The sequence below is a fragment of the Zonotrichia albicollis genome, chromosome 28 (genome assembly GCF_047830755.1).
Source record: "Zonotrichia albicollis isolate bZonAlb1 chromosome 28, bZonAlb1.hap1, whole genome shotgun sequence".
NCBI lineage: Eukaryota > Metazoa > Chordata > Aves > Passeriformes > Passerellidae > Zonotrichia > Zonotrichia albicollis.
Window position 1 is genome coordinate 2,875,106 of NC_133846.1, and position 26,966 is coordinate 2,902,071.

A 26,966-nucleotide genomic window follows, 5' to 3' on the forward strand; every position below is an offset into this window, starting at 1 on the left:
AGCCCTCAAATGCTGTATTGCACAGCCTTTGCAGGCTATGGATTAACAGCAGTGGATGCTGTTCATAGAAAATGTACATAAATAAAGCTTTTCAATCTTTTTTCCTCTCTATTGGTGCTCCAGCCACGAGGTTTTCCAAAACACTAACCACTTCCAGGATAATGTGTATGGCACAGCATAAATTCTGATTTTGGACAGAACTGGCATTTTGGTTCATGTTGCCAAATCTGTGGCAGAATTACCTCTTGCTTTGAAAGAAAACAAACTTAACTCTGTGGCTGAAATTCGCTTTCACTTCCCTATGATGTGTTCCGAAGTGGCGTTTTATCGGCTGTGTGTCTTGAATTTGAAACAACTTCCTAATAAAAATAACCTGGAATAAACGACTCCCGGAGAGAACTCGATCCGCGCGGCCAGAGCCCCCCCAGGCCCTGAGGACACCGCGGGGCTGCCCCGCCTCACCTGCGGCATTCAGGACACCGGGTGGGCTCCAGGTGACGGGGCAGCCCTCGGCCAGCGAGGCAGGCAGGGCCCCGGGCTGGGGACCGGGATTAGGATCGGGACCGGGACTGGGATTAGGATGGGGACCGGGATTGGGATCGGGACTAGGATTGGGATTAAGATCGGGATCGGGACCCGCCGGGATCCAAACCCGGCAACCCCAGAATTCCCCTCACGGACCCGCGTGCCCGTGAGGGCCCGCCCACTGTGGGCGGGGCTCGCTCCCCATTGGCTGCTCGCCCTGCGGCGGGGCGGGGCCACAATCCCAGAATGGTTTGGGCGGGAATGGACCTCAAAGCTCTTCTCACTGTCCCAGAGTGCTCCCAGCCCCATCCAGCCTGGCTTGGACACTTCCAGGGATCCCAGGGCAGCCACAGCTTCTCTGGGCACCTGTGCCAAAGCCTCACCACCCTCACAAGGAACGATTTCTTCCTAATATCCAATCTAAACCTACTGTCTGTGTGAAGCCACTCCCCCTTATAGTCTTCCCTTCTGGTACTGGAAGGCCACAATAAGGTCACCCCGAAGTTTCTCTTCTCCAGCCTGGACAATTCCAATTTCCCAGCAGAGCTGCTCCATCCCTCTAATCCTCCCGTTAGGTCCTCTTGACTGGCTCCTGTTCCTTCCTGTGCTGGGCGCTCAGGGCTCAGGCGGCTCTGCAGGCGGGGTCTCACCCACCTGAGCAGGGCAGAGGGGCAGAATCCGCCCCTCCAATGCCGCCCACGCCGCTTTACGTGAGGGAACAGCGGCGGCCCCGGCGGGCAGGGGCCGGTACGCGCGGGGCCTCCCCTCAGAGCCCTCGGCACAGCGCCCCCTGCGGGCCGGGGGTGTCGCCGCAGCCCCCGCGGGTGCGGAGCTCAGGCCGCTCCTTGTGCCGGGGGAACCGGGGGTAGCGCGGGCTGCTTCTCCTGCTTCTGCTTTTCCTTCTCCTGCTCTCCTTCTCCGTGCTCCACGCGTGAATGCGGCCGGGTTTGTGGCTCTCCGAGCACCTGAGCGGGCCGGGGCGCCGGGAGCAGCCGCGGCTCCAGACCCGGCCCGTTCTGTGCTGTCCCCAGCCGGGCTGAGGGACGGACCCTGGGTGAGGATGTTTGGATTGCCCGCAAATCCATCGCTGAGTTATGTGGAAACCGTGTTGGGATAAACGGAACGTAACAAACACATGTCTGGAGGGATTCATCACCTGAACAGGGATTTATCACTGGGCTTGAAGGTCTTAAACTTGAACATGAAAACTGCTTAACACAGTCCTTGGAGGGAATGGAAGTGTATGGTTAAATAGATATGTTAGCACAACGCAAACGTCTCAGTGTGGGTTTTTCTAAAGTGTAAAAGAAGGCACATTAGTTATTTTCTCTCAATGATTTTCCATAGGCATTCACCATAAAAGTAGACGTGGGTTTTGTTTGTACTGAAGACAAATCTGTCAGGCCACAAAGGACATTACAATAACTTAGCAGTGCTGTGGATACTCTAAATAGCAAAGCACCCTCTTTTTGTTTTGCTAAGTACAAGTGCTGCTTAATAGTAAATAGAATTATATTTTCCTGTGCTAAATAACATTTTTAACAGTCCAGACACCTTAAGAAAGCTCTGGTTGATCTTAAATCTGAACACTTTGTTTCTTTGGCATTTACCAGATACCATAAGGGCTGCTTTGTTCAATAAATACCAATTTCCCAAGTTTTTTCTACCACTCCTGTGCTCTTCATCAATTAGAGAGCAGCAGTTCATGTTGCAGCTCTTCCTTGGAGAGCCTGGGAGACCACAGCTCATCTGTGTGATACACAGAAGGGGCTGGGAATACCACATTCTCACCACCAGAAAGTGTTTGTAATTTAATTGTAACTAACCTCTCCTGCTCTGAAGAGTTTTAGAAATAGTCCTGTACCCAATTAGCTATAAAATTAGCTATAAGTGGGTTGTTTAAATCATAAGTGTAAGGGATTTGTTTTACAGAAGTAAGACTGTTTCTGCAGATGCTCTGGATTTTCTGTAAATTTCAGACTTGTTTTTGGAATATTTAAATCTTTAAACTTTGCCTGTGAAGGTATTTCTTTATCGCCAAATAAAGCACATGATAATTGGAGTTCATACCTTGTATAGAATCTGTGACAGATATTCAAGTTGCCATGGGTTGGTGGAGGTTGGAAGGGACCTCTGGAGTTCATCCTGTCCAAATCCCTGCTCCAGGGGGCACCAGCAGTTCCCCTTGGGCTTTCTCACAGGTTATGCTGCAGATTAAATAAAATAAAGGTGTTTGGAACAGAGAATCAGATTCTAGGAACAGCCATGAAAACTGCAATCCTGAAAGAAGGATTTTTCTAAGAATGTTAAATTTCATATTTGTATCCTGTGAATTCTGGTTCCTTTATTTACTATTTCAAGCAATGTGTGAATGGAGTTTCTGTAATTTCTTGGGAGCTACAATCTCAGTGGAAAGGAAAAAATTTTTAGTTTACATTAATTACAGGCATTACTTTTCTTTATTCCTGGCTCTGCACTCTCACCTGTGCATGTGCAGCACACAGGGTGGCTCAGCTCTCCTTCCACTCCCAGAGAAATTGTTCACCTGTGGGGAAAAATGGGATTTTTTGAGTTTTGCCTTCCATTTGAAGGCAGCACACTCCCCTTGTGGAGAGCAGAGCAGGCAGCTTTGAAGCTGCAGTGATTCCTCAGTGCTCACAGAGACAGGTGTAGCTCAGACTCTGTTTCTGCAGGGAATGTGGGGTTATACCATTCATGTAAAGAGGCATTCCCAATAAATACACATCTGGACAACAGCAGGGAGGACACAGACCTACAGTGTTTAAATTAATAATGCATAGATGGAAAAATACTGCTGCTAATTTGAAGGCTGTAAGTATGTGTCAAAATTTATTTTGCAAGTTCAATACCAAGAGTGTGTATGGCCCCTTTTTTAACTCTGAAATATATCAAGTGAAATAGGTGAACTCTGAAATAAACATCAAATATATAAATAAATATCAAATTCTGAAATATGTCAGTGTAACAAATCTCTGAGCATCTCTTCAGAAAATGTCTGGGATTTGTGAGCAAAGGCTGATACATCCACACAGTTCTGTCTCCTCCATCTGCAAAGTGAATTCATGTGGGTTCTCAGTACAACCATAAGCCTTTATCATTCTTTTCTCCTTGTCTCAGTACACCAAATTAATTGAAACAACCAACAATACCCCTTCAGAATAAATCTTTGTGCACAGCAGGTTGCAAACCGAATGTGAACAGTTTTATTTCTTTGAGGTGTGAGCAGAGCAGTACATTTCACCCCATCCCACTGACAGCTTTACAGGTTACAGAGCTTCTGTGGCTTGGTGCAGTAGTTTGTCCTGACCCTCTCACGGACACAGTCACTGTAGTCAGTGTTGCACTTGCCACACTTGCAGCTCAGAGCCACGGGGTAGGAGTAGTAGGGGATGGTGTGGTGAGGGCAGCCTGGGATCAGCGCTGTCCTGTACAGCATCTCCTTGTACGTGCACACGTTCTGGGACAGAGCACTCTTGAGCAGCAGCTTCTTGCCATTGCTGTCCTACAGAGAGAAGAGAAATGTGTTGTTTCACTGAGGTACGTGTGTGTCACAGACATCTTTCAGGAAAAATCCTTTCCTTAGGATTTTTCCTCCTGAAAAGCTGGGAGGCCCCAGGAACGAAATATAAACAATGATTATCTGCTGCTGTGGGATGCAACAAGTGCATCTGTGATTGGTCTCATGTGGTTGTTTCTAATTAATGGCCAATCACAGTCAGCTGGCTCAAACTTTCTGTCCGAGCCACAAACCTTTGTTATCATTCCTTCTTTTTCTATTCTTAGCCAGCCTTCTGATGAAATCCTTTCTTCTATTCTTTTAGTATTGTTTTAATATAATATATATCATAAAATAATAAATCAAGCCTTCTGAAACATGGAGTCAGATCCTCATCTCTTCCCTCATCCTGGGACCCCTGAGAACACCGTCACACACGTGTGTCAGAAATGTCCTGTGAGGTGCAGAGACCAAAACTCACCCCTGAGCCCAGCTCTGGCACTACTGAGTTCAGGTTGTGACTGGGGCTCCCTCCCCACACAGGCACATTCCCCTTTTTTCTGGTTTAATTAATCCACATGGCTCAGAGTGTTCCCTGTGCTTTGGGATCTCTTCTGGCTCCCTGCTGCCCAAGCTGGAACTCAGAATGCTGTGTTGAGCAGTGAAGTTGTGAGGAGTGGTGTGGCTGCTGCAGAGCTGTCCCCACAGCCAGCTGGGATAGCAGCACTGGGAGCAGAAGTTCCCTACGTTATTTACATTAATTAAGAGTGACACAATATAATCTGCCCCTCACAAAGGCAGGGGCAGCAGCAGTCAGATCTCTGTTGTGCCACTGGTGTTATCAACTCCACAGTCCCAAAACTGAGCATTTTTCATCCCCACCTTTGCAAAAAAGCCAACTTGAAAACATGGTGACAGTGCAGTTTCTCTGCCTGTGATAAACTCTTTTACAATTAAATCATTTGTACACTATTTTGTGGGAGAACAGAGCCTTGGTTTGCAGGTTTGCAGTGGTGGCTGTTCCAGAAACATCCCATACCCGAGTCATGCAGAATCCAGCACAGATGGTGGTGTTGATGGCCAGGCAATAGGCACATTCCCGCTTCTCCACATGGATTGTGTACTCAGAAGGAGCACAGAGTGATGCTGCTTGTCCGAAAATCAGGCCAAAGAGGAGAGACATCACAAAGAAGGGACTCATGCTGGATGGGGAAGAACAGAGCAAAGCACAGGTAAAATAAACAAACAGATAAAAACAAACAAACAGAGCAAAGCACAGGTAAAATGGGATGTGCCTTCCAGCCATGTCCTTGCATGTGACAGGAGCAGCCAGGACAGCCACAGACCTGGAGTAATCTTAACATTTCTAGCTACAGCCTGACAAGTTCTTTCCAATCTCAGTCCTAATACTGACCATTAAACAGAGAACAAGGGCAAAGAGGCCATTAAGAACATAGAACAAATTCACTTTCCCCCCACTAAAGCACATTACATGGAATTTCTCACTAGTGAGTGATAAAATCCTGACACAGAACAAATAAGAGGAGCTGAAAGATTTAAAAGTGTGACATGTAAGAGAACATAAGCTCTAGAATTAAGCAGAGATAATAAAATAATCTCACTGCTTTAAAACAATTTTCTAAAGAAAGCATCTTATAAAATGTTAAAGAGACAAAAAGACAAGGCTGTGCATATCAGGCATAAAACTGGATTTTTCAATTTCCAGTGGCTTAGAGGCATGATGAGATGGGAACACAGCCAAGAACTAAATTCAAGCAAATTACAATAAAGAACATCAGCAAAGAGTTCAACTCAATGAATCCTGCTTTATCTGTCTGTTGTGCTGACCTCATTTCTCAGACCTGCAGGGTGGATCCTGAGAACAAAGCCTTGATTAGCTCTTAAGACAATTTCAGGAACTACTCTAAAGCCTTTAAATGATAAACTTTAAATGACAGTGTCTACCAATCACCCTCCAGTCTCTTCCAGCTGCCAATTTCCCATAGCAAAGCCATCCATTACACAGGCTGCTTTACCCTGTAGCTGCAACACCAATCTGGACAGACCAACCTCTTGTCAGCAGAATTCTTCCCTATTACAGGAACCTGATTCTGCCTTGAGCTGGGAGAGGCAGTGACCCAGCACAAGCTCTGTGTGTGCTTTATACTCTCCAGGCTAATTCCAGGCTGATCTTACTGTTTATATAATTGCATGTCAACTGCTGCTTTCTTATCACCAAGTCATCTATTGAAAATTCATACTGAACCACAAAGCAAATGTGATAGGAACAAACGTGTCCATAATATCCTAACCTGGAAACTGGAGCTGGAAATCTAATTATATTAACAGTCATCCTCTCCTCAGGCTTTTAAACTAACCAGTGCTTTTAAAAAGTTGTTATTATTGATTAATTTAATTGCTCCATAGGACAGCAACACCATGGCAGGAAGGCTGGAATGGATATGGAGCCCTCCAGAATGCCAGCTGATGAGTTTTACACCTGTGTTTTGCTGAGGTTTAACAAAGTCTGGTTCATTCTGCTTGCTCCTTGCCAGGCACAGCTGGGACAGGCTGGCACAGGGTGCCCAGGGGACCTGGGGCTGTGCCAGCCCTGGAAGTGCCAGCCTGGGATAGTGAAGGTGTCCCTGCCCATGGCATGAGCTTTAAGGTTCCTTCCAACCCAAACCATCCTGGGGTTCTCTAAGTCTGTGCAGTGCCCAGGAAGCAACGAATCTGAAATCAAATTCACCACTCTGCAGCCTGCTCAGGCACAGCCTGACTCACCTGCTCAAGCAAAGACAGAAATTGGCTGGCCTGGAACCTGCTCAGCAAATATTGAAGCAACAAGCAATTCACTGAATATTGATTGATAGGGAATAAACTTACAAAACCATTCCTCACAGCACAGTAAGAAACAAAATTTTGCATCTATACCAATGAAACAATGTCCCCAGATGGGGGAGAATACTCACATTTGGGGGAGCAAGAGGGAGAAGAGGCTGACAAAGGCACGATTCTGTGTCAGCCCCTCCCTGAGCTCCCTGCCTGCAGCCCTGGGAACACGTGCCCTTCCAGGCCATCACCCAACTCCCATCTGGAATCCGATCTGATGGATGTCTTATGCAGGTCAACCACACTCCTGATTTACATAGCCACAAAAAACATGGAAAACGTGAGTTTGAGGTGGTAAATGTGGTTACTTTGAGCTGTTGGAGGAGGGATCCAAGTTGGTCCCAATTGGTGTTCAGCTAATTCCTGTACAATAATGTCTCCTTTTCCTGATTTCAGACTGCTGCACACAGGTCTGTGCCCTGGGCTAATTTTTCAAGCATTTTTTGGATAACATAATAGAGTTTTTTTTTTCAATTAAGACTAGCCAAATACTTTCTGTTTTCATGGAGTCTTTAATTCTGGGTTAATTTCTACCATATAATTTTTCTGGAATTAAATATAATTTAATTCTGTTTAAACCTCTTTCTGGCTTAGGCACATCAGCAGAGTATTAATTGTACTCTTTGTAACATCTGTCCACCTCACTTAGCAACAGGAGAGTAACACTCACTTTGCTACTACTCCAGTTTGCAGAGGGAAATTAGGGTATATACAAAAAAAATTTTAGAATTTGCCTTAATAAAATTTAGGGATATCAGTAGCAAATTGTAACAAGGCTTGAAAGTCATAATAAAGATGAAAAAGAGAGTGAAACAATAAAAACTATAGCAACAAAATTAGAGTAAAACCAACAACAATATCTGTTAGAGGTGAGAAAATGCAGAAAACTTGCCCAGGAAGCTGAGGAGTAGGAAATAAACTTTGGGAGGCCAGAGGCCAATAATAAAATCAGGGAACATTATAAGATGAAGGCAAGCTGTTGATGCAGAGTAAGTGCAAAGTACTTGTGCTTTTGAAAACAGTGACTGAACAACCACACACAGATCTGCAAGAAAAATTATTAAATAAATCTTACAAGGAATAAATACTTTAAGCTCGACATGGTTGGCTAGTTAATGCTCATTACAAGAAGTCTGGAATACTGAGGAAATTTCAAAACATTCAAAACATGGCAATATTTAAGGGAAAAGTGTTGACCTAGGTAACTCTCCACCAGCCAGGTAAAATAACAGAAAATTGATACAGGATTTGAGCAAAAAAGAATTAATGGATGAAAACGTAATTACTGATGTTACATAAAATAGGTCATGCCACACAAACCCAATTTCATTGTTTGCAGTGATTACAAATACGGTTGTTAAGGCAATTGCACAGCTGCAGTGTCTCTGGTTCCATGTGTGCAGAGCCCCCCTCCCAGGGAGGTTCAGAGCTCTCAGCCCAGTGTGGGGACACTGAATGCTGGCAGTTATCAAACACTGAGGGAGTGGGCTTGGTCTCTGTTGGTTTGATCTCTGTTGGTTTGATTTCTGTTGGTTTGATCTCAGTTGGTTTGGTCTCTGTTGGTTTGGTCTCTGTTGGATTGATCTCTGTTGGTTTGATCTCAGTTGGTTTGATCTCAGTTGGTTTGGTCTCAGTTGATCTCTGTTGGTTTGGTCTCTGTTGGTTTGGTCTCAATTGGTCTCAGTTGGTTTGGTCTCTGTTGATTTGATCTCTGTTGGTTTGGTCTCTGTTGGTTGATCTCAGTTGGTTTGATCTCAGTTGGTTTGGTCTCAGTGGGTTTGGTCTCTGTTGGTTGATCTCTGTTGGTCTGATCTCAGTTGGTTTGGTCTCTGTTGGTTTGGTCTCAGTGGTGCTTTATTCACTGATATAACACTGCCATGTTTTTACCCAGCCTCTGAACACTCTACAGTGCCCTGGGGAAATACCTGACCAGGTATTAAGAATGAAAATTCATTTATCTGCAAGGGCAATAAATGACTCTGAGTGGAGCTGGGGACCAGTGTGAGTGCTGCTTATCAGCTCAGCCCCATGCTGATATGGGCACAGAAACTCCTGGCTGCTCCTTTCCCTTGCTGGCCCCCCTGTCCTGCCCATCAAAAGGGTGATATTCACATGTCTTCAGGCATTTACACAAACTGTCAAGCTGGAAAAATCCTCCTGGATTGTCCTTTTGGCTGTGACCATGGAGCATTCACAACTGACCTCTCTGATGGGAGTGAGATCCCACGAGCTATGGGAGCAGCAGGACAAAAGACTGGCAGGACAACAAAGTCCAGTGTCCCAATTTGTGAGTGCCTGAGGCTTCTTCCATGCAGTTTCCTAAAATCCATCACCCCCAGTCTGGTGCTCATGGATCTGTTTCTTTGGTTGCCCTCCTGCTGACCTGCAGAGACTCAGTGATAGAAATTTTTAATGTGCTTTTATAGCCCAGCTTTGCAGCCCTGTTCTGGAACAGCCAGTTACACTGTTAATTATTTATCTTTAACCTTTCTGTTAACCAAACCAATCATTCCCTGACATCAGTGATTTTACTCTTTCATTAAGTGAATGATGGTGTGCTGATGTTCTACAGGAAGTGCTTCAAGTGATATCTGTAAACAGAATTTAGTAATTATAAAATCCTTGGGTTCATTCCCCAGGAGTGTCTGTAATGGGCTACAGAAATTCAGTGCATACCAGAAGCTCATATGTAGCAGTAATTTAATAGGTTTCTCTGTCACTGACCAGTGCCAAAAACAAAAGGAGGAACAATGAGAAGTTGTCAGACATTATTCCTACTCTCTCTGCCCCTGGTAGTGGTACAACACAAAGAAAACAAAACTTTGTGATCTCATGAGCAGGTTACTTACAGAGCAGGGCCACTCTTATTTCCATGAAATATGCAGCTGTAGATAGTAAAGTATAGTATAGTATAGTATAGTAAAGTAAAAACATGTCCACACTTGCAAACAACCAATAATTAGAAGCTCTGCTGCTGAAAAACAGACAAAACCAACCAGATTCTGAAAGATGAGTATTCTGGTAGAGGAATTATTTCCAACTCCATCCAGTTGCAGCCCTCCACTGATAAAAGGAAATAAGATCCTGATATGCTGCCATAGAAACAAGTGGTTTTGCCAGGTTTTGAATTTAAACAGCCTGTGGCTGCTGAATTTTCAAAGCTAATCTGCCTGTTGCCAGTCTCTGTAACAGCCCAAAACACAGCTCTCATCTCTCAAATTTATAGATTCACAGTCTGCTCTTCTCTTTCTTTCCTAGGATTAGCTGCAGCATTTCCTATCAACCCCAGAGTAAAACAGCAAATCTCTTTGTTGCATATCATATGCCAGCAATCTCCATTTATGGTCTGAAAATACTTCATAATCCTATTTGCTGTTTGGCTCAGACCACAGAGCCCATTGGATTTGGTTTCATTTCTTTGGAAAGTGCTAGATATTTCTGTTGGTCTGAGATACACAATCACTGTGCTGAGGGCAAAGCTAAAAAAAAAACAAACAACAAATTAGCACCAAAGACAATCCAGAGCCTCTTGGAGTATTGTCAAGGATGAACAGTAGCAACCCAGCATCAAAATAATGCTAAAGGTAAAACTCTGCCCCAGGTGGGACAGAATGGAAGAGGGAAATGTTCAGTATTTGTCTTCTCTGAACTGGATTTTCAATTCAACTTTAAGAAAAATAGGATGTTTACTAAAAAATGCTACTAAAATGTAATTATTACATATATTTACAGATTTTTAACAAAGATCAAATGTACTTGTATTATATTCTAGAAATACTTTTAGTATAAATTGCTTAAGATATTGAAAATCAGGTTCTGAAAAGTAAATTTCCTCAGTGGAACCTGACTGTAAGTGTGCAAAACTCAAGTAATGTTTTTTCCTCTTGTAATCTTCAAAAGTTCTCCTCGAAGTGATTCAGCTGCAAACAGGAAACAGAGAATTATTATTCCCCTTTGCCTTCTTATTTAGCCTTGAAATATCCACTGAATAATACTTGAGGAGCTGTTTGTGACCAAATTAAGAGGCCCTGAGAATTTAGATAAGCAGAGTTGATGCATAGCTGATTTCTTTATCTGCTTCAGAGCAAAGTTTTACTTCCTGTGAAATCATATCTGAACTATGAAGTGATTTTGATCAACGTATTTTTAAAAAACCTAACAGTGAAACTCTATTTAACATTTACAGCTACTAAACTGTTTGATTGCTCATGAATATTAAAACTCGACAATATTCAAAAATGTTAAAGAATGAGCAAGGTAAAATTTATTTTAGTTTTACCTGAATCACTGTTTTTGCCACAGTACAGGGACTGAATGGCAAATTAAAATCATCATCTGGGCATTTGTTAAAACTCTGCACAAACTTAAGAGTTAGTTCCCTATGGGTAGATTTGTAAAGGATTATAAAATCCAGAAGAAAAAAACAATTACAGCTGATGTGAAAATATGATTTTTAATTAATAAATCAACTGCCTGCAATTTTTGAAATTGCCAATATTGGTAATGGCTTTGGAACTCACTTGCTTCATACTTCACAGTGGCTTTTCAAAGCACTGGTGTTTTGTAGTTTGCTTTATAGGCTGAGGCCAGAGTGGAATGTTTTGATGAGGAGAATTCATCAACTGCTGCCTATCTGAGCACAGGTGCATGATAAAGGAGTCACGAAGCAAAATAATTTCTTTAAAGTCCAGTAGTTGATATTTATTTTTTTCTTTACTCCCATGGGTAGTTTTAAACACCACATCTGATTATGTTTTAGTATGAAAATGCCATTTTACAAGGTTTTCAAGTCACAAAAAAATAGGATAAATAGTGTAACTCATCTCCTGTCAGAATATCATGTTTGAATCTAAACATATTCTGTAAGGAACCTCAACATGAAACAATAATTTGTTCAATTCTCAGTGTGGTGACAGAACATTTCCACTGCACATTTGGTCTGGTGTAAGCAGGACTTCAAAGCCAGTGCAAGCATCCAAGTGGGGCACTGCTCACTGCTGAATCACCCACATCAAACGTGGATTTATCATCAGTGATGTGCAGCTACAACACAGAGCAGATGATCGAGAAGATGATTTCCTTCAGTCTTGATAGAGAATAACGGCAGAAGTCTTTGAAATTGAAGTCAAAGATGTTCCTTCCTGCACCAGTCTTGGCAGTCTGCAGAGAAATGACTCCAGCGAATTTCACAGACAGAACCATGGGTTGGGTTGGGATGGACCTTGAAGCTCATCCAGTGCCACCTCTGCCATGGGCAGGGACACTTTCCATCATCCCAGATTGCTCCAAGTCTGGTCCAACCTGGCCTTGAACATTCCCAGGACAGGCTGGGATGAGTGTGCTCAGGTCAGGACTCTGCCCGGGGCTCCCAGCAGTGTCCCCATGTCCCTGTCAGTGTCCCCTGCCCGCTGCAGCCAGGCCAGGGCCGGCCGGTGGCACCACTGATCCAACACAGCCCCACAGCCCAAGGGGTCACCGGGCTTTGGGTGTGGGCCCTGCCCGGTGCTCAGGGACTGCCACACGAGTGGTTTGAATGGGCTTTCCTCGGTGGGCCTGGAGAAAAGCAGTGACACCAACACTTGATACCGGCACTGACATCACCACTGGCACCAGTACCAACACTGGTACCAATAGTGACACAAGCAGGGACAACCAGCACTGGCACTGACATCACCACCAGCACTGAGCATGGCACCCAAACCGATACCAGCACCGGCACGGGTACCGACATCAATGCTTGTACTGACAGTGACATTGCCGCCACCACCTACATCGGCACTGACATTAACATCAGCAGTGACACCGGCACTGAGCGTGGCACCCAAACCGATGCCAGCACCGGCACTGGTACCAACACTCCTACCAACAGCGACATCGCCACCGGCACCGACAGCAGCAGCGAGCCCGGCACCGGCGCCTCACGGCGGCCGCTGAGGGAGGGCGAAAAGGGCGGGAAGCGCCGGCGCGCGGCCCAGGCGGGAAGGGGCGCGCGGGCCGGCGGCGTTGGCGCCCCCTAGTGGAGGTCCCAGAGGTCGCGCAGCGGCGCGGCCAGGCGCGGGTCCCGCGCGCGCAGCGCCCCCGCGTGGGCGTGGCGGAGCGAGCGCAGCTCCGTGAGGCGCCCCAGCAGCCGCGCGAAGCGCTGCGGGTCCCGCGGGTGCTGCAGCTTCGAGTGCTTGTACAGGATCCCCAGCAGCGGCTCCTGCAGCTCCTCCACGTGGCGCTTGTCCCTCAGCAGCGGGCGGTCTGCGGGAGAGAGCCGTGAGCGGGATGCTCCGGGCGCCGCCGCCCCTCAGGGTCCGGTCGGCGCCGCCGCCCCTGAGGGGACGAATGGGAGCTCCCCCGGGGCAAGTGACAGCTCGTTGTTGTCACCGTCCCAGCTTACCTGAAAAGAACACTGTTGTTGCTACGAGCAGAGCGTATTCGGTCTCGGTCACTTTGAGTTCCCCCATGGTTCTGTAGAAGTAGAATAGGGCGGTGATGAACTCCTCAGTAATGCCTTGAAAATGGAAAAAACCCCAACAATTTTTGGTTAAAAAAAAAAACAACCAAACAAACAAAAAAATAATCCCCACCAAAAACAAACAAACAAACCCAACCAAAAAACCAAACAAAAACAAAACAAAAAAAAACCAAACCAAAACCCCCCAACAAAGGTGCAGAATAATAAGGATGTTATTTCAGTGCAGGAATAGTTACAAATCTTTGCCTGAAGGGTGCGAGGTGACCCTGGATCACTGTCCGGCTCTGGGTTCCCCAGGACATGAGACATGGAGCTCCTGGAGCAGGTCCCACCAAGGCTGTGGAGCTCGTGAGGGGACTGGGACATCTCCCTTATGAGGAAATGATGAATGGTTGGACTCTGTGATTTTAGAGGTCTTTTCCAAGCTAAGTGATTCCATGATTCTGTGGAAGGCTGAGGGAGCTGGGGTTGCTCAGCCTCAAGAGGAGCCCCAGCTGAGAGGGGCCCTCAGGCCTGGATGTCCCTGTCTGCAAGGAGAGCAATGGCACCAGAGGAACGGGCAGGAACTGATGCTCAGGAAGTTCCACCTGAACATGAGGAAAAACTACTTTCCTTTGAGGGAACAGATTGCTCAGAGAGAGTGTGGAGTTTCCCTAACTGGAGATATTCCTGACCCATGTGGAGATGAGCTGGTGCCATGTGCTCTGGGATGACCCTTCTGGACCAGGCAGGTGGCACCAGGTGACTGTGATCCAACCTCACCTGTTCCATGATTCTGTGAATCTTTTAAGGCTTGGTGCTGTTCTATTGCATGAAATAGTGAACTAATTTTGTGAAAACAATGTTAATTGCTAAAATAATAACAAAAGTTTTATGGTAGTGTATATTTATTTGAATGTGTATATTACCCAAGGAGTATAAGCAAGTATGAAGACACCCCTTCCTGCCATGAGGATGTAATGCCACTGTGTAATATCTGAGGAGGTAATGCCAGAGCAGCTCAAGGGAGAGGAGAAGGAAAGAGAGAAGAGAGGAAGAAGAGAGGCAAGGAGATGGAACAGTGACCATAGGGATAGTGTAGCTCAGTGCAAGAAAAGTAGGGCCAGTAAAGCAAAAAATTCTCAGTGTTTAGATCCTGAGACCTCCATTACCTGTGGTAGTAGTAGAAGTTGGCCTCTCTTTATTATGACACATTTCCATGGAATAAATATTGCTTTTATCAAGGCTTTGAACATGACAACATGGCCCATGATCAGAAAGTCTTACATGACCTGGAACAAGGCAGATGACAGTTCCCAGTCAAGCTTAAAGCAATCTTAAATATTTGTCTGTATCATTGCTGAAAATGTGTAAATTTTCCCCAGACCCACAAAGGTATAAAATCCTTTTTGGCATCTGGATCCAAGTTCTTTGGTTGCATTTTATTGGTCAAGGTCTCTTGTGTTAAATTTGACACAATGTATAATAGGTAATTAATACAGCTGACATAATCCACTCACCCCACAATGATGCAAAGTATTTCAGACCTACTTTCACTGGTTGATGGCTGGCACTCGCTCATTCTTTGGTTGTAGATTTGGGCTGATCTCAAGAACATTGCCTCCACTGTGGATCCTTTCAGCAGAGCAATCTGGTCCTCACTGGCTAAACTCTCAAACCCTGCAGAGAAAGGTGCATGTTCAGAATCAGGGAAGGCTGGGGCTGCATTTAAGCCCTCAACATGATGTGAAAAAAAATATTTTTTTAAAATAAATATCTTTACTGGAAAGGAGGAGCCACAGTTTAATGATGCATGTGCTGAAGACTTGGGATCTTTCTTGCTAGTTTGCAGGTTAGACAATTTAAAAAAAAAAAGAGGGGGAGTTTTCAGTGTTAAAAAATTCACAGGAAGATACAAGTAAAATATTTGGGACTGGTTATCCAAATGGTTATCCAAACATTCTTCCTAATACCTGATAAATACAGGCCTAACACCTGATAAATTTGCTGCATTGTTTAGTGACCGTGGATACTCCATTAATTGTTACATTATTTTCTTTTTAGAAATCGTGTTCATCTTTTGACAAGCTCATTGTCTGGACTTGTAATTCAAGAGCAAAGGAACTTTGGTGATTTTTTTCTTAAACCTGATCAAAGCAGGATATGTCACACAAGCAAACAGACAGCTCACCCCTTCCTTCAGCTCTGCCCCACAGAGATGCTGAATTACATCAAAAACCTGCTTTAGATATGGTGATTGACCTTTGTCAGTGAGTTTTACAGAGAAAAGTTATCACCCTCCCTGTCAAAGTTATTTTGTCAACTTTACACTGAAATGGAGTGAATTTAATTGCATGTTCCCTTGTTCTTTATGAAAGGAAAATATGAATAAGAACACCTGGTTAGTCCCTTCAGTGCTGCCTTTTCCTTTGAAGGAACATCTGGTTTTTCCTGTGGTGATTATGATAAATTGTAGACTCAACTGGATTTCAGAGAATGTGGTGAGATAGTAATTCCCTCAAGTAGTATTTTGAGGTCCACATGCTTCCAGAAAATGTCTCTACTCCATGTCAGAAATGGAGAAGAAATCTAATCATAGCAAAGTTTTGAACTGAAAGTTTCTAGGTTGTCCTCATGACACATTAGAAGTACAAATAATCAGTTTAAAGCCTTTTCTTACAGCCTGTATTTTTCTCTGGTTCATGCCACCAGTTTGATTTGGTTCCTCTGATGTTCCCCAAAGGAAGGAACTCACCTGGGAGTCTTTTTGTGAAATCCACCAACACCTGGACATGGACAACAGCTGTCTCAGACAGGTGGAGGAAACTTTCCTCAGGGCTTGCAGTTTCCTGTAGCTGCAAAAAGAGCATTTGAACATTGGATATAGCCAAAATACACAACAGCAGTGACTCAGCAATGCAGGCTGGGGGTGCTGGATACCTACAAACTTCTTGGCTTCCTCAAGGGGAATTGTGTATTTTTGGTGAGCTGCTACAATGTGGTCAAGAAGCTGATGTTCTCCTGGAGTAAGTTCCATCTTTTCTGATATCTGCTAAAACAATAAACCAATCAAATCACAACGATTTGGAGTAAGAATAAGTGATAAAAAGAGATAATATTTTAAATAGAAAAATATCCCACTTTTCCAGATCTTGTTGTAGATGATACTTGCTTACTATTCAGTCCCTCATCTTCCAGCTTTATGTTGCAAAGGAAACTGCTCTTCTGCTTGAAATTCTTCCTGAGTCGCTTTGACTTGCACTGGACTTCAGTCAGCAAACCTGTGAGGTGTGAAGTGGCCATCAATGCTTGCATTTTAATTAATTACAGTCTGAGGTCATCACTTTCATTAGAGATAACTCAGTCTTGCATCCCAGAAGCTGTCACCTATAATGAACAGTGTTCCTAGAGAATGTGGCCCTGTTACTTCTCAGGTGAGCTGATGTTCAGTGCCCACCTGAGGGTCTGCAGGCATCCTTGTCCTTGTGGCTCTGTGACACACAGGCATCCGAATTTTCTACCAAAGCCCATCATGCCATTTTTATTTAATTTTTTTCCCTCAAACCCTAAAGCTCCTCTGATCTGCTCACTGCTGTCCTGTTAAGACTGGGGATATTTAGCTTATCTTTCTAGTACCTTTTTTTTTTCTCTTGCACTGTCTTTGAACAACAGTTCTCTTAAGGTGAGGGGATACTTCCCAAGCATTGCTGCCTTCTGCACACCAAGATGCCACAGGTGCCACCATCCTCAAAATTAATTTTCACAAAATTACAAAGTTGGAACAGACCTTCAAGATCATTGAGTCCAACCTGTTTCCTAACACTTCACCTCAACCCTGGCCCCCAGTGCCACATCCAGGCTTTGTTAAACAGCTCCAGGGATGGTGACTCCACCACCTCCCCGGGCAGAACATCCAGAACTTTATCACTCTTTGCGTGGAAAACTTTTTCCTAATACCCAACCTGTCACAGATATATTTTATGAAAAATACTCATGCTAGGATTTTTTCTCCTGAGAGGCTGAGAGACCTCAGAAATGAAATGTAGCCAATGGTTATCTGCTGCTGTGGAATGCAACAGGTGCATCTGGGATTGGTCTCATGTGGTTGTTTGTAATTAATGGCCAATCACAGTCCAGCTGTCTCAGACTCTCTGCTCAGTCACAAGATTTTGTTATCATTCCTTTTAATTCCTTGCAAGCCTTCTGATGAAATCCTTTTTTCTATTCTTTTAGTATGGTTTTAATATATTGTTTTCGTATAGTATAGTATAATATAATATAGTATAATAGAATATAATACATAATGTATAGTATAACAAATATGGTATAGTATAATATAGTATAATATAGTATAATATAGTATAATATAGTATAATATAGTATAATATAGTATAATATAGTATAATATAGTATAATATAGTATAATATAGTATAATATAGTAATCAACCTGCTGAAACATGGAGTCAAGATTCTCATCTCCTCCCTCGTCCTGGGACCCCTGCAAACACCATCACACCAAAATATATTCCCTTGGTGCAGCTTGAGGCTGTGTCCTCTGGTTCTGTCAGTTCCTGAAGAAAGAGCCCAACCCCACCTGAGCACAGGCACCTTTCAAGAGCTGTAGAGAGTGACAAGGTCACCCCTGAGTCTCCTTTTCTCCAATCTAAACAACCCCAGCTTTTTCAACATTTTCCTACAGCCAAACAAAGCTTCGACCAGCACCATTGGGAAGAGATTGACTTTGGAGAATGTTTTCTCTGCAGTGATTAGTCAAGAACCCATCAGGAAGGAGCACTCACACTCTGCCAGCATTCCCACAGCTCTGCACTTCTTGAGGCGGCACTCCTGGCACTTCCTCCTCATGTACATGTCCATCTCGCAGTGCCCCCCGCTCTTGCAGCGGTACACCGCCTTCTTGGTGATGCTGCGCCGGAAGAAGCCTGCAACGAGCACCAGCTTGTGACAAACACGCTTACTTTCTTGGGAAAATGTAAAAAGATTAACAAAGGACAATAGGAGACAAGGATCATAGGCCAGGTGCATCTTGGCGCTCATTTAAGACAACGCTGTTACTTGTGGGGATACCCCTTAAAGACCTTTTCCCTTACATCAGCCTGTTGCATATTTATAGACTCTTATGTATATCTATAAACTAGTTTCCATTTTTCAGGGAGTATTTTACAAGGCTTCTCTTTGGGTCTGCTTTTTTAGAACATGTGTGGTTTTTGGCTGTCGTTTTAACTCTTTATCACATCCAGTTTGGGTCTTGGTCCACAGTGTCCTCAGATGGTGAGTGCTGACAGTTGGCAGATCTGTAAGGTGTCTTTATCTTATGTTCATTGGATGTTATCTTATTCAAGCAGGTATTTTAACACACGTATATAGTTGTTATAATATATATAGTATAAGCTATGTAATATATATAGCATAAGCTATTATAATATAGATTATATTAGCTATATCATATAGATAGTATAAGCTATATAATATATTATAAGCTATTATAATATATATAGTATAAGCTATTATAATGTATATAGTATAAGCTATTATAATATAGCTTATATTGGCTATATAATATAGATAGTATAAGCTATATAATATATATAGTATTAGCTATTATAATATAGCTTATATCAGCTATTTCACTACTATGTCCAAGCTTAACTGACAACAGAAATAAACACTTTGTAGCAAAGTTACTTTAGCATCACACATATAAAATCCATTGTAATATTTGTGAAAAGCCAATTTTATAATATGTATCTATAACAAGGTGATGGCTGGAGCAATCAAAGGAGCTTTATCCTATAAGGATTTAAAAGTGTCCTCCGGGTTTGAATGGTTGGGTTTTCTAAATGGAAAAGTTACCCTGATTTTAAATCTGCTTTTTAAAAACATAGTTATGTCTGGTTCTTTCTGACTGATATTAATTGACATTTTCCATACATGGAATCATAGAATATGCTGATTTGGAAGGGACCCACGAAGATCACCAAGTCCATCCCCTGGCACTGCACAGACACCCCAAATCCCAGCCTGTGCATCACTGAGAGCAGTGTTCAAATGCTGCTGGAGCTCTGGCAGCCTCAGGGTTGTGCCCATTCCCTGGGCAGCCTGGGCAGTGCCCAGCACCCTCTGAAGGAAGAATTTTTCCCTGATAATCCACCCCTGACACAGCTCCAGCCCTTCCCTCAGGTCCTGTGCCTGCTCACAGGGAGCAGAGATCAGAGCTGCCCCTCATGACACAGCTCCCATACCAACAATTAGCAAGTAATTACTACTTGCTTTTATTAAATTATAATAATAAGTGAAATTAATAAGACTGAAATAAATCTCTAAGAAGTGCTCATGAGAAAAGCAGCACGTGCTTACACTAACGCTATACTAATGATTCATCAATGCAAACAGGAGATGCTTACAGTGCTTGTATTAAATGTAGACTGAAAATATTTCTTCAAAGACTGTTATAAAAACGTGAATTTGGAGTGATGTTGTTAGGTAGGGGGTTCATTAGATAAATGAAAAGCCCCTGTGGTAACACCAGCTCAAATCTGAGGCCCCGCGTCCCCGCTCACCTTTGCAGCCCTCGCAGGTCAGCGCGTTGTAGTGATAGCCCGAGGCCTTGTCCCCGCACACCACGCACAGCTCCTCCTGCCCCTTCAGCCTCACCGCCGCGTTCAGCCGCGGCCTCTTGAGCGCCTGGAACGCCCCGTCCTCCCCGTGGGGAGCCGGGAAGGGGCCCTTGCTGAGCTCGCAGCTGCTGCCCACGCAGGGCCCGTCGCCGTAGGGCGGCTCCAGGCTGTAGGGCCCGTACGGGGCCGGGCCGGGCTGCGGCTGCAGCGCTGGCACCGGCACCGCCGAGTACTGGCAGTACGGGCCCGCCTGGAAATCCGCGTCCTGCAGCGGGTAGTTGATGTGCTCCGGTAAAACATCTGTGCCGGGGAAATGGAAAGTGCAGTGAACACCTGGAGAATATCTCAACAGCGACTGCTCCAAAGTTTGAAAATGTGTAGCCATGATATTTTCTGAAAAATCCTTTCCTTAGGATTTTTCCTCCTGAGAAGCTGGGAGGCCTCAGGAACGAAATGTAACCAATGGTTATCTGCTGCTGTGGAATGCAACAGGTGCATCTGGGATTGGTCTCATGTGGTTGTTTGTAATTAATGGCCAATCACAGTCAGCTGGCAGACAGAGAGCCGAAGCCACAAACCTTTGTTATCATTCTTTCTTATTTTATTCTCAGCTAGCCTTCTGATGAAATCCTTTCTTTTATTCTTTTAGTATAGTTTTAATATAATACATATCATAAAATAATAAATCAAGGCTTCTGAAACATGGAGTCAGATCCTCATCTCTTCCCTCATCCTAAGACCCCTGCAAACACTGTCACAAAAATGTTTTATAGATTTAGTAGCATAAGTATTGGAGGAACACATTTTCAGAGGGACAATCTGACACATTCTGTTTAAATTTAAAAATAGCTCAATAACAGTTTGGGCAATATCATGTGGATTAGTGTTAGTAGATAATTGGATATCACCAACTGTGATGGCACAGCTGCCTTCAGATCTTACACTTGTTTTTATTACTTGTCCACACTACAGTCAAATGTGTTCCACAAGTGAATTTCTTAATGATTGAAGTGTTTGTTACTGATATGTATCTCAGGCATCATTTTGAAAATGTTGCACAAGGGCCTGACAAAAATTGTGCAGAAATCAGAGAGTACTAAACTTTACTGTGACAGGGGTCTTAAAGTTGAACTTCAGAGGAGTAAAAGGCAAAGACTTGTTTTATTTAGTATTTTCTCACACGTCTTTACAGTTATGAGATTTTAGTTTAGTAAAATGTAGGTACAGAATTACAAAGAGAGTTTCTTCCTGCCTTTCTGTCTGTTGAGTTTCAATTTTATCCAGCCTCCCTTAAATACACACATCTATACCAAAGAAAGCCTGTGCAACATGCATCATGTTTCAGTCTTCCTTTGGGATTATTAAAATCTCTATAAAAACAAATAAGGAAGGTTTCTTAAAACAGATTTTTTCCTTTAAGTGGGCTTTGGGTCCTGCCTTTAGTCTTCCAGAATCAAATTAGTTATTGCAATTATAGTTCCATAAGATATAGAACAGGCATTTTCTATTAGTAATGTATCTGGAATATGAAATAAAACCTGTGTCTTCTCCATGCAGGTCAAAGGGAGACAGTGCTGGGGATGTTTCAGAATAATCCCATTGTGCTTAAAAATCTGTATGAGCACACAGTAATAGATTTCCATACACTTTCAGTAGGAGCTTAGTAAGAGCTTTCAAGTGCATTAAAGATAAATTAAAATGAAATAAACAAAAAATCATTCCCCCAGGAGTTCATTTTGCTGCATTTCCAGAGTACAGAACTTGCTTTGCTCACCGTAGTACTGGAGGGGCTCAGGCAGGCCGTACCCGTCAGGGACGGTGACAAAGGTGTTGGCCATGCTCTGCTCCCAGCTGCACTGCTTCATCCACCCTGCTCCGGGACCAGCCTTCAAACAGCAACCTGGGCAAAGGGGAAAGGAAGAGAAACAACCCATGAGAAGGAATTGCTGGGTGGGTTAGACACAGAGCCAGAAAACTCCAGAATATGGCAGAGTTTTCAGGCCATAAGAAAATCAGATGTCTGTGTGAAGTCACATAACACCCTCAAGGAGATTACAAAATGTTTGAGTGTCCTGATATTACAAACTCAGGGTAAAATTCTTTCCTAAGTTTCCAAGTTATAGTTAGAAATGTTTTACTCTGAGTTTTACACAAAACCATGTGGGGGAATTGGACTGGTAAATTCTCTAATTCAGAGAAGGTTAAAAGGAACTTAACGGAGAGAATAAACTTCCTTTGGGCATGAATTGGAGCATTTGCTCTGGTGTATATGTGGGGCTGTCCTGTTTATGCACAAAGATGGGCTTTTAATGAGTTTATTTAATTCATGTTTTATCAGAGGTGAAGTAAGGGAAATAGCATGGAAAGGCCAGCATGGAATGTCTGTTCTTCATCATGTAAGTGCTCATTTATGCAGTAAAACTCAACTTTGCCTTGCTTAAGCACTGCCTTAACTACATTTCCTGAGTTCCTTTTACAGTGCAAAGTTTTCAGTGAAGACCAAAATATTGATTTCCTATAGGATATAGTAAACAGAGGCCAGATGTGCTGCCTCTAAAGAGGTTTCCACTGCCCCTTGGTCGCTGAAGGAGCCTGAGCTCCTGGCTGGATTCACCAACATTCCCAAAAACAAAGTGCACTGAGAGCTCACAGTGACATGGTGAGAAGAGCTGCTGTGCTTGGAGTCCAACACTTACCTCACTTTTCAGTAATTTGACTTATAAATTCAAATTTAGAGGAGTTCTGAAATGTGTGCTCTAAAAACTCTCAAAAGAGTTTTAGGGGGAAAAAGAAAAGTCTGTATGGACAGTGGCATGAGCTGAGTTTGAGGTTTCACACCTACAGCAAACCTGTGGTGTTGCTTAGAATTGAGAGCTAACAGAGCAGCCATTAGAGGAGGAAACAGGAATATTTTCCTTGCCCCCTTGTCCCTCTGCATGAGTGGGATGTGGGCACAGTTAAACCTTTGCTGAGCCTGATGCCCACTGAGCAAGGGCTGTAAGGGACAAATTGCCCATGAACCACTCACAGCTTTCCCTGAGCAGACAGGAAGGATGAAAAAGGCACAGAAGGATTTGGAAAATACAGCAAATCCTACTCCTTCAACAGGATTCTCTGCAGAATTTACAGCAAGTTTGGTTTAAAGACCCTCCCTGAAGGAAGGGGTTTGTGCTATACCTGTGCCTTGCTGGGGCTGAGACAATGAATTAATCACCCCAGGGAATCTGAAATCCTCACTGGTGAAACACACACATCCCTTCCCCCAGGGTGCACAGAGATCCAGGGCTGACCACTTTCACTTCGTGTTGTCAGCAGAAGGTGAAAGGATGCAGTGAGGCCGGAATGCTGGGGGTTTGTTATCTCTGCTAGTAAATATTTGTTTGAGAGCAAAATAAGTCACTGAATCATGAGGCCTTATCAGTTAGATCAATTTGGCCTGGGCAAAGTCTACATTTTTTTCCCAAAAATGTGTGTTTGCTGAAGAAATGTGTTTCTGAATTCCAGTGGTTTCTTTAAATAAAAGTCATAATTAAATAGTAGGTAAAAAATTACACTGATCCAGTCTAATAAAAGCAGTATATTGGGAGGATGAATTACCAAATGTAAGGTGGTTGATGGCTTAAACATTCTAAAACTTGGAAGCAGATTTTCCTTAGGCAAAGTTTTCTCAGCTTAGTTATTGTATGAGAAAGGATTCAGCCCTTCTTACTGATTTTTATGGCTAATAACAGTAACCATTTGCACCTCCAAAATTTCCAGCTTAGACTAAGACTTTGTAAGCTGAAATCTTAAATTAAGAGAATTAAGAGGATGTTAGAACAGTGGCAATAGTAAAGCCAATTGTTGTTTGAGGAATGCTCTACTGTCTTAGAATGAGACGTGCATAAACATAAAGAGTTTCATTTTCTGACATTTGAGAATTTAGCGTTGACAAGCTTGTTCTGATCAAACAAAGCATTGGGATTTTAAAGCAAAAAAGGAGAAAAAAAAAGAGAAGAGAATAAGATATATAAGGAAGGCACTTCATTTCCTAGACCAGACAAATTGTGATTATTTATGAGTGACTGTGAGAGTTGTTTTTTGCTTCCCCCTGGTGAGTGAGGCAGCAGCAGGGAGGCCTCCACCAAACTGCAGCAGTCCCTGGGATTCCATGATCCACGTGCTGCTCTCCCCAAGCTCTGTGGCCATCCCAAACCCCTCACACCTCACTGGACACTTCCCCAAACCACACAGACACATTGATTTATCCAGACAAGGGAATTCTGCACGTGCCCAGCACGGTGAAGCTCCTGACACAAGGTCCCAGACATGCCCAGGTGTAATGTCCAAAACAGTAACTGCAACAAAGCTGAAGTAAGGATGGAGCAGTGGGTTTGGATGCTTGGGGCAGGTGAAGCCATGCCATTCCCAAAACAAAATGGTTTGTGCCCCTTTTTTCTGTGTATTCCCAATGTAACCCCATGTTTGTGCATGAGCGCTTTAAAAGGAAGCAAAAATCTAAATACGTTCCCAGAGACGATGCATAAAAGTCTTTAGACTAAAAAGTGGGAAGAAAAGAGGAATTTTAAAATAATTTATTTTGTAGCATCCCAAGCAGTAACACACTGGGAGCCTTGAGCAACCCTGGGTGACACAGACTGACCTGACAGAAAATGTCACCTATGGAAAGCACACATTGCTCCTGCTTCTCCTTCTGCTACTGGGCCACATTTTCTCATTTTCACGTGAGAAGTCCTGAGCAGGTGAGGGGAATGGTGTTTTTTGGAACAGGTGATCTACACTCAAGGTGGCTTAAGCACGTTTGAAAATGTGCTTTTACAGGCTCAGTTCTGTCAGTGCTCATCCTCTGAACTACAAACGTTCAGGATAAACCAGAACATGTTGATTCAAGGGCTTGGTTACCCATCCCATGCAGAAATTTAGTTCTTAGTCCCAACTGAAAGACTTGACAATTTATCAAAAATGGGATTCACTAAAGAAAAAAAAAAAAAAGCCACTGATTGATAAAAGTAAAGTAGAACCATAAATAGAATGTACACGTCCAGACTAGAATCTGAGCTGGACATCTATTTATTTCAATTTATGGTGAAAGATGTGGGGTTAATCATTTTTATTGCTATAAACCCCCATATCATAAAGCAACATATCATCAACTTATCAAATTTATTGGGACACAAAACATCCTTCATGGAGCAGGGCTGCAGGGAGCCCTTTCAGGGTCGGCACTGACAGTGCTTGAGCTGCTCTCGTAAATATTTTGATAGTTGAGTCATGGGGAAATTTCTTGTTTACAGGGAATTTTAGGAACTCGAGCTGAAGGTTTTCACCATCTATTTAGCACACCTTGGGGCACCGTAGTGGTCACGTAGAGGAACTCAGAGCACGTTTCAGGCTCGGGTTTAATCACTGCACTTTGCCTGCAGCTGGAAGGCAAAGCTTATATTTTTTTAATTTGTGAAATTTTAAGCAGAAAAGTAAAAAGAAAAAGTAACTGAGAATAATCAGTGCCAAGTAGGTGTGATGCCAGCTAATCTATTCAATTGCACTCAAGCAATTCAGTAATCACTGTTTAATTACAGAATGATTTTGCAGGGGAAATTGTGGGATCACTCGATTCATCCTGTGTGCAGCTTACACACTTATTAAAGATTTTTCTGTTCCTCCTGGTTTTAATGTGCTAAGAAGCTCCCCAAAGCTGCTCTTTGAAGAAATTCCACTTTTCTTCCTATTAAATGTGTTCCTCCCTGGTTATTATATTCCATAATAAGAACCTCTTGTATTCTTTTCTATATACACTTATTATATTCCAAATAATAACAATAATAGGAACTTATTGTATTCTTTTCTATATATACTTATTATATTCCATATAATAAGAAGAATATTAGGAACTTATTATATTCTTCTCTATATATACTTATTATAATCCATATAATAATAATAATAGGAAATTATTATATTCTTTTATATATATACTTATTATATTCCATATAATAACTATAATAGGAACTTACTATATTCTTTTCTACATATACTTATTATATTCCATATAATAACCACAGTAGGAACTTATTATATTTTTTTCTATGTATACTTATTATATTCCATATAATAACAATAATAGGAACTTATTATATTCTTTTCTATATATACTTACTATATTATATATATATTATATTCTTTTCTATATATACTTCTATATACACTTATTATATTCCATATAATAAAAAGAATAGGAATATATTATATTCTTTTCTATATATACTTATTATATTCCATATAATAACCACAGTAGGAACTGGCTTATTTCACCAATGGACTGCTTTGCAATTATCTTGAAATTTTCCTTTGGAATTGTTATTCCGTGAATAATTATTTCAAAAAGCATATTTTTTTATACATTCTAAAATAAGAGGTTAGAGGTTGTTTGAAACTCACATTTTTCTGGGTACTTTTGGGAATGGAAACAGATAAATGACTTTAAAAGTTGTTTTTCTTCACTCTGTGTCAAATGAAGTATTGTTGGAACAGACCCTTGGCAGCAGAATACCAGATTTAAAAGTGCACGCTTGCTGTTTTCTATTAGTCAGATGTTTAAACAGAAAGAAAAAAGGAGGTAAAAAAGAAAGGAATATTTTCACATGGCAAACTGATGTATGGCTTGAGCAGCAATTTCTCACCGCAGAGCATGCAGAGAAGGGAGTGCAATACTCACGGTGGCTGCAGGGAGCTCCTCTCCAGGCACAGCTCCTCTCCCAGCTCTGCTGCAGCTGGAGCCCACAGGCCTCTGCCTTTCCCTATTTATCAGTTTGTGCGCGCAGCCCGGGCTCCAGACACTCGGCAGAGCCACGCCGCGGCTCCGAGACACCAACTTCCCACACAGCTCCTCTGGGGTCGGAGCAAGGGCAGCTGCAAAGCCACATAAATCACAGCACAACTGGGTCATCAGGGACAGAG

The 26,966-nt window shown here is 42.9% G+C and overlaps 2 protein-coding genes across 5 annotated transcripts; both read right to left on the minus strand.

The window, feature by feature from the left end:
- Positions 1-3,727: 3,727 nt before the first annotated feature.
- Positions 3,728-8,483, minus strand: TSHB (thyroid stimulating hormone subunit beta). 3 transcript variants are annotated; one of them, XM_026798321.2, is made up of 3 exons: positions 7,015-8,483; positions 5,082-5,244; positions 3,728-4,048 (listed from the first exon to the last, which is right to left on the minus strand). In XM_026798321.2, exons 2-3 carry the CDS (start codon positions 5,241-5,243, stop codon positions 3,806-3,808), a joined length of 405 nt encoding a protein of 134 aa, XP_026654122.1. In that variant the 5' UTR covers position 5,244; positions 7,015-8,483; the 3' UTR covers positions 3,728-3,805. The 3 variants fall into 3 exon arrangements, with proteins under 3 accessions (XP_026654122.1, XP_005495768.1, XP_074384252.1); XM_005495711.2 differs by having other exon boundaries at positions 6,113-8,483; XM_074528151.1 differs by having other exon boundaries at positions 5,082-8,483.
- A 256-nt stretch (positions 8,484-8,739) lies between these two features.
- LOC102063513 (bile acid receptor) lies at positions 8,740-26,966 on the minus strand. Of its 2 annotated transcripts, none has more exons than XM_074528150.1 (11): positions 26,725-26,755; positions 21,784-21,909; positions 19,953-20,309; positions 18,174-18,314; positions 16,515-16,654; positions 16,318-16,425; positions 16,129-16,228; positions 14,925-15,053; positions 14,546-14,665; positions 13,317-13,430; positions 8,740-13,177 (listed from the first exon to the last, which is right to left on the minus strand). In XM_074528150.1, exons 2-11 carry the CDS (start codon positions 21,872-21,874, stop codon positions 12,948-12,950), a joined length of 1,530 nt encoding a protein of 509 aa, XP_074384251.1. In that variant the 5' UTR covers positions 21,875-21,909; positions 26,725-26,755; the 3' UTR covers positions 8,740-12,947. The 2 variants fall into 2 exon arrangements, with proteins under 2 accessions (XP_074384251.1, XP_026654120.2); XM_026798319.2 differs by having other exon boundaries at positions 8,742-13,177; positions 16,318-16,422; positions 26,725-26,966.

Coding starts and splice junctions, on each gene's coding strand:
- TSHB (XM_074528151.1), bottom strand. CDS start 5,348: ATGGCTGGAAGGCACATCCCATTTTACCTGTGCTTTGCTCTGTTTGTT. Junction 4,049..5,081: donor CTGGATTCTGCATGACTCGG/GTATGGGATGTT, acceptor TTCTCTCTGTAG/GACAGCAATGGCAAGAAGCT.
- LOC102063513 (XM_074528150.1), bottom strand. CDS start 21,874: ATGAAGCAGTGCAGCTGGGAGCAGAGCATGGCCAACACCTTTGTCACC. Junction 18,315..19,952: donor GACCTGCGAGGGCTGCAAAG/GTGAGCGGGGAC, acceptor TGCTCGTTGCAG/GCTTCTTCCGGCGCAGCATC. Junction 15,054..16,128: donor TTTCACAAAAAGACTCCCAG/GTGAGTTCCTTC, acceptor CTTTCTCTGCAG/GGTTTGAGAGTTTAGCCAGT.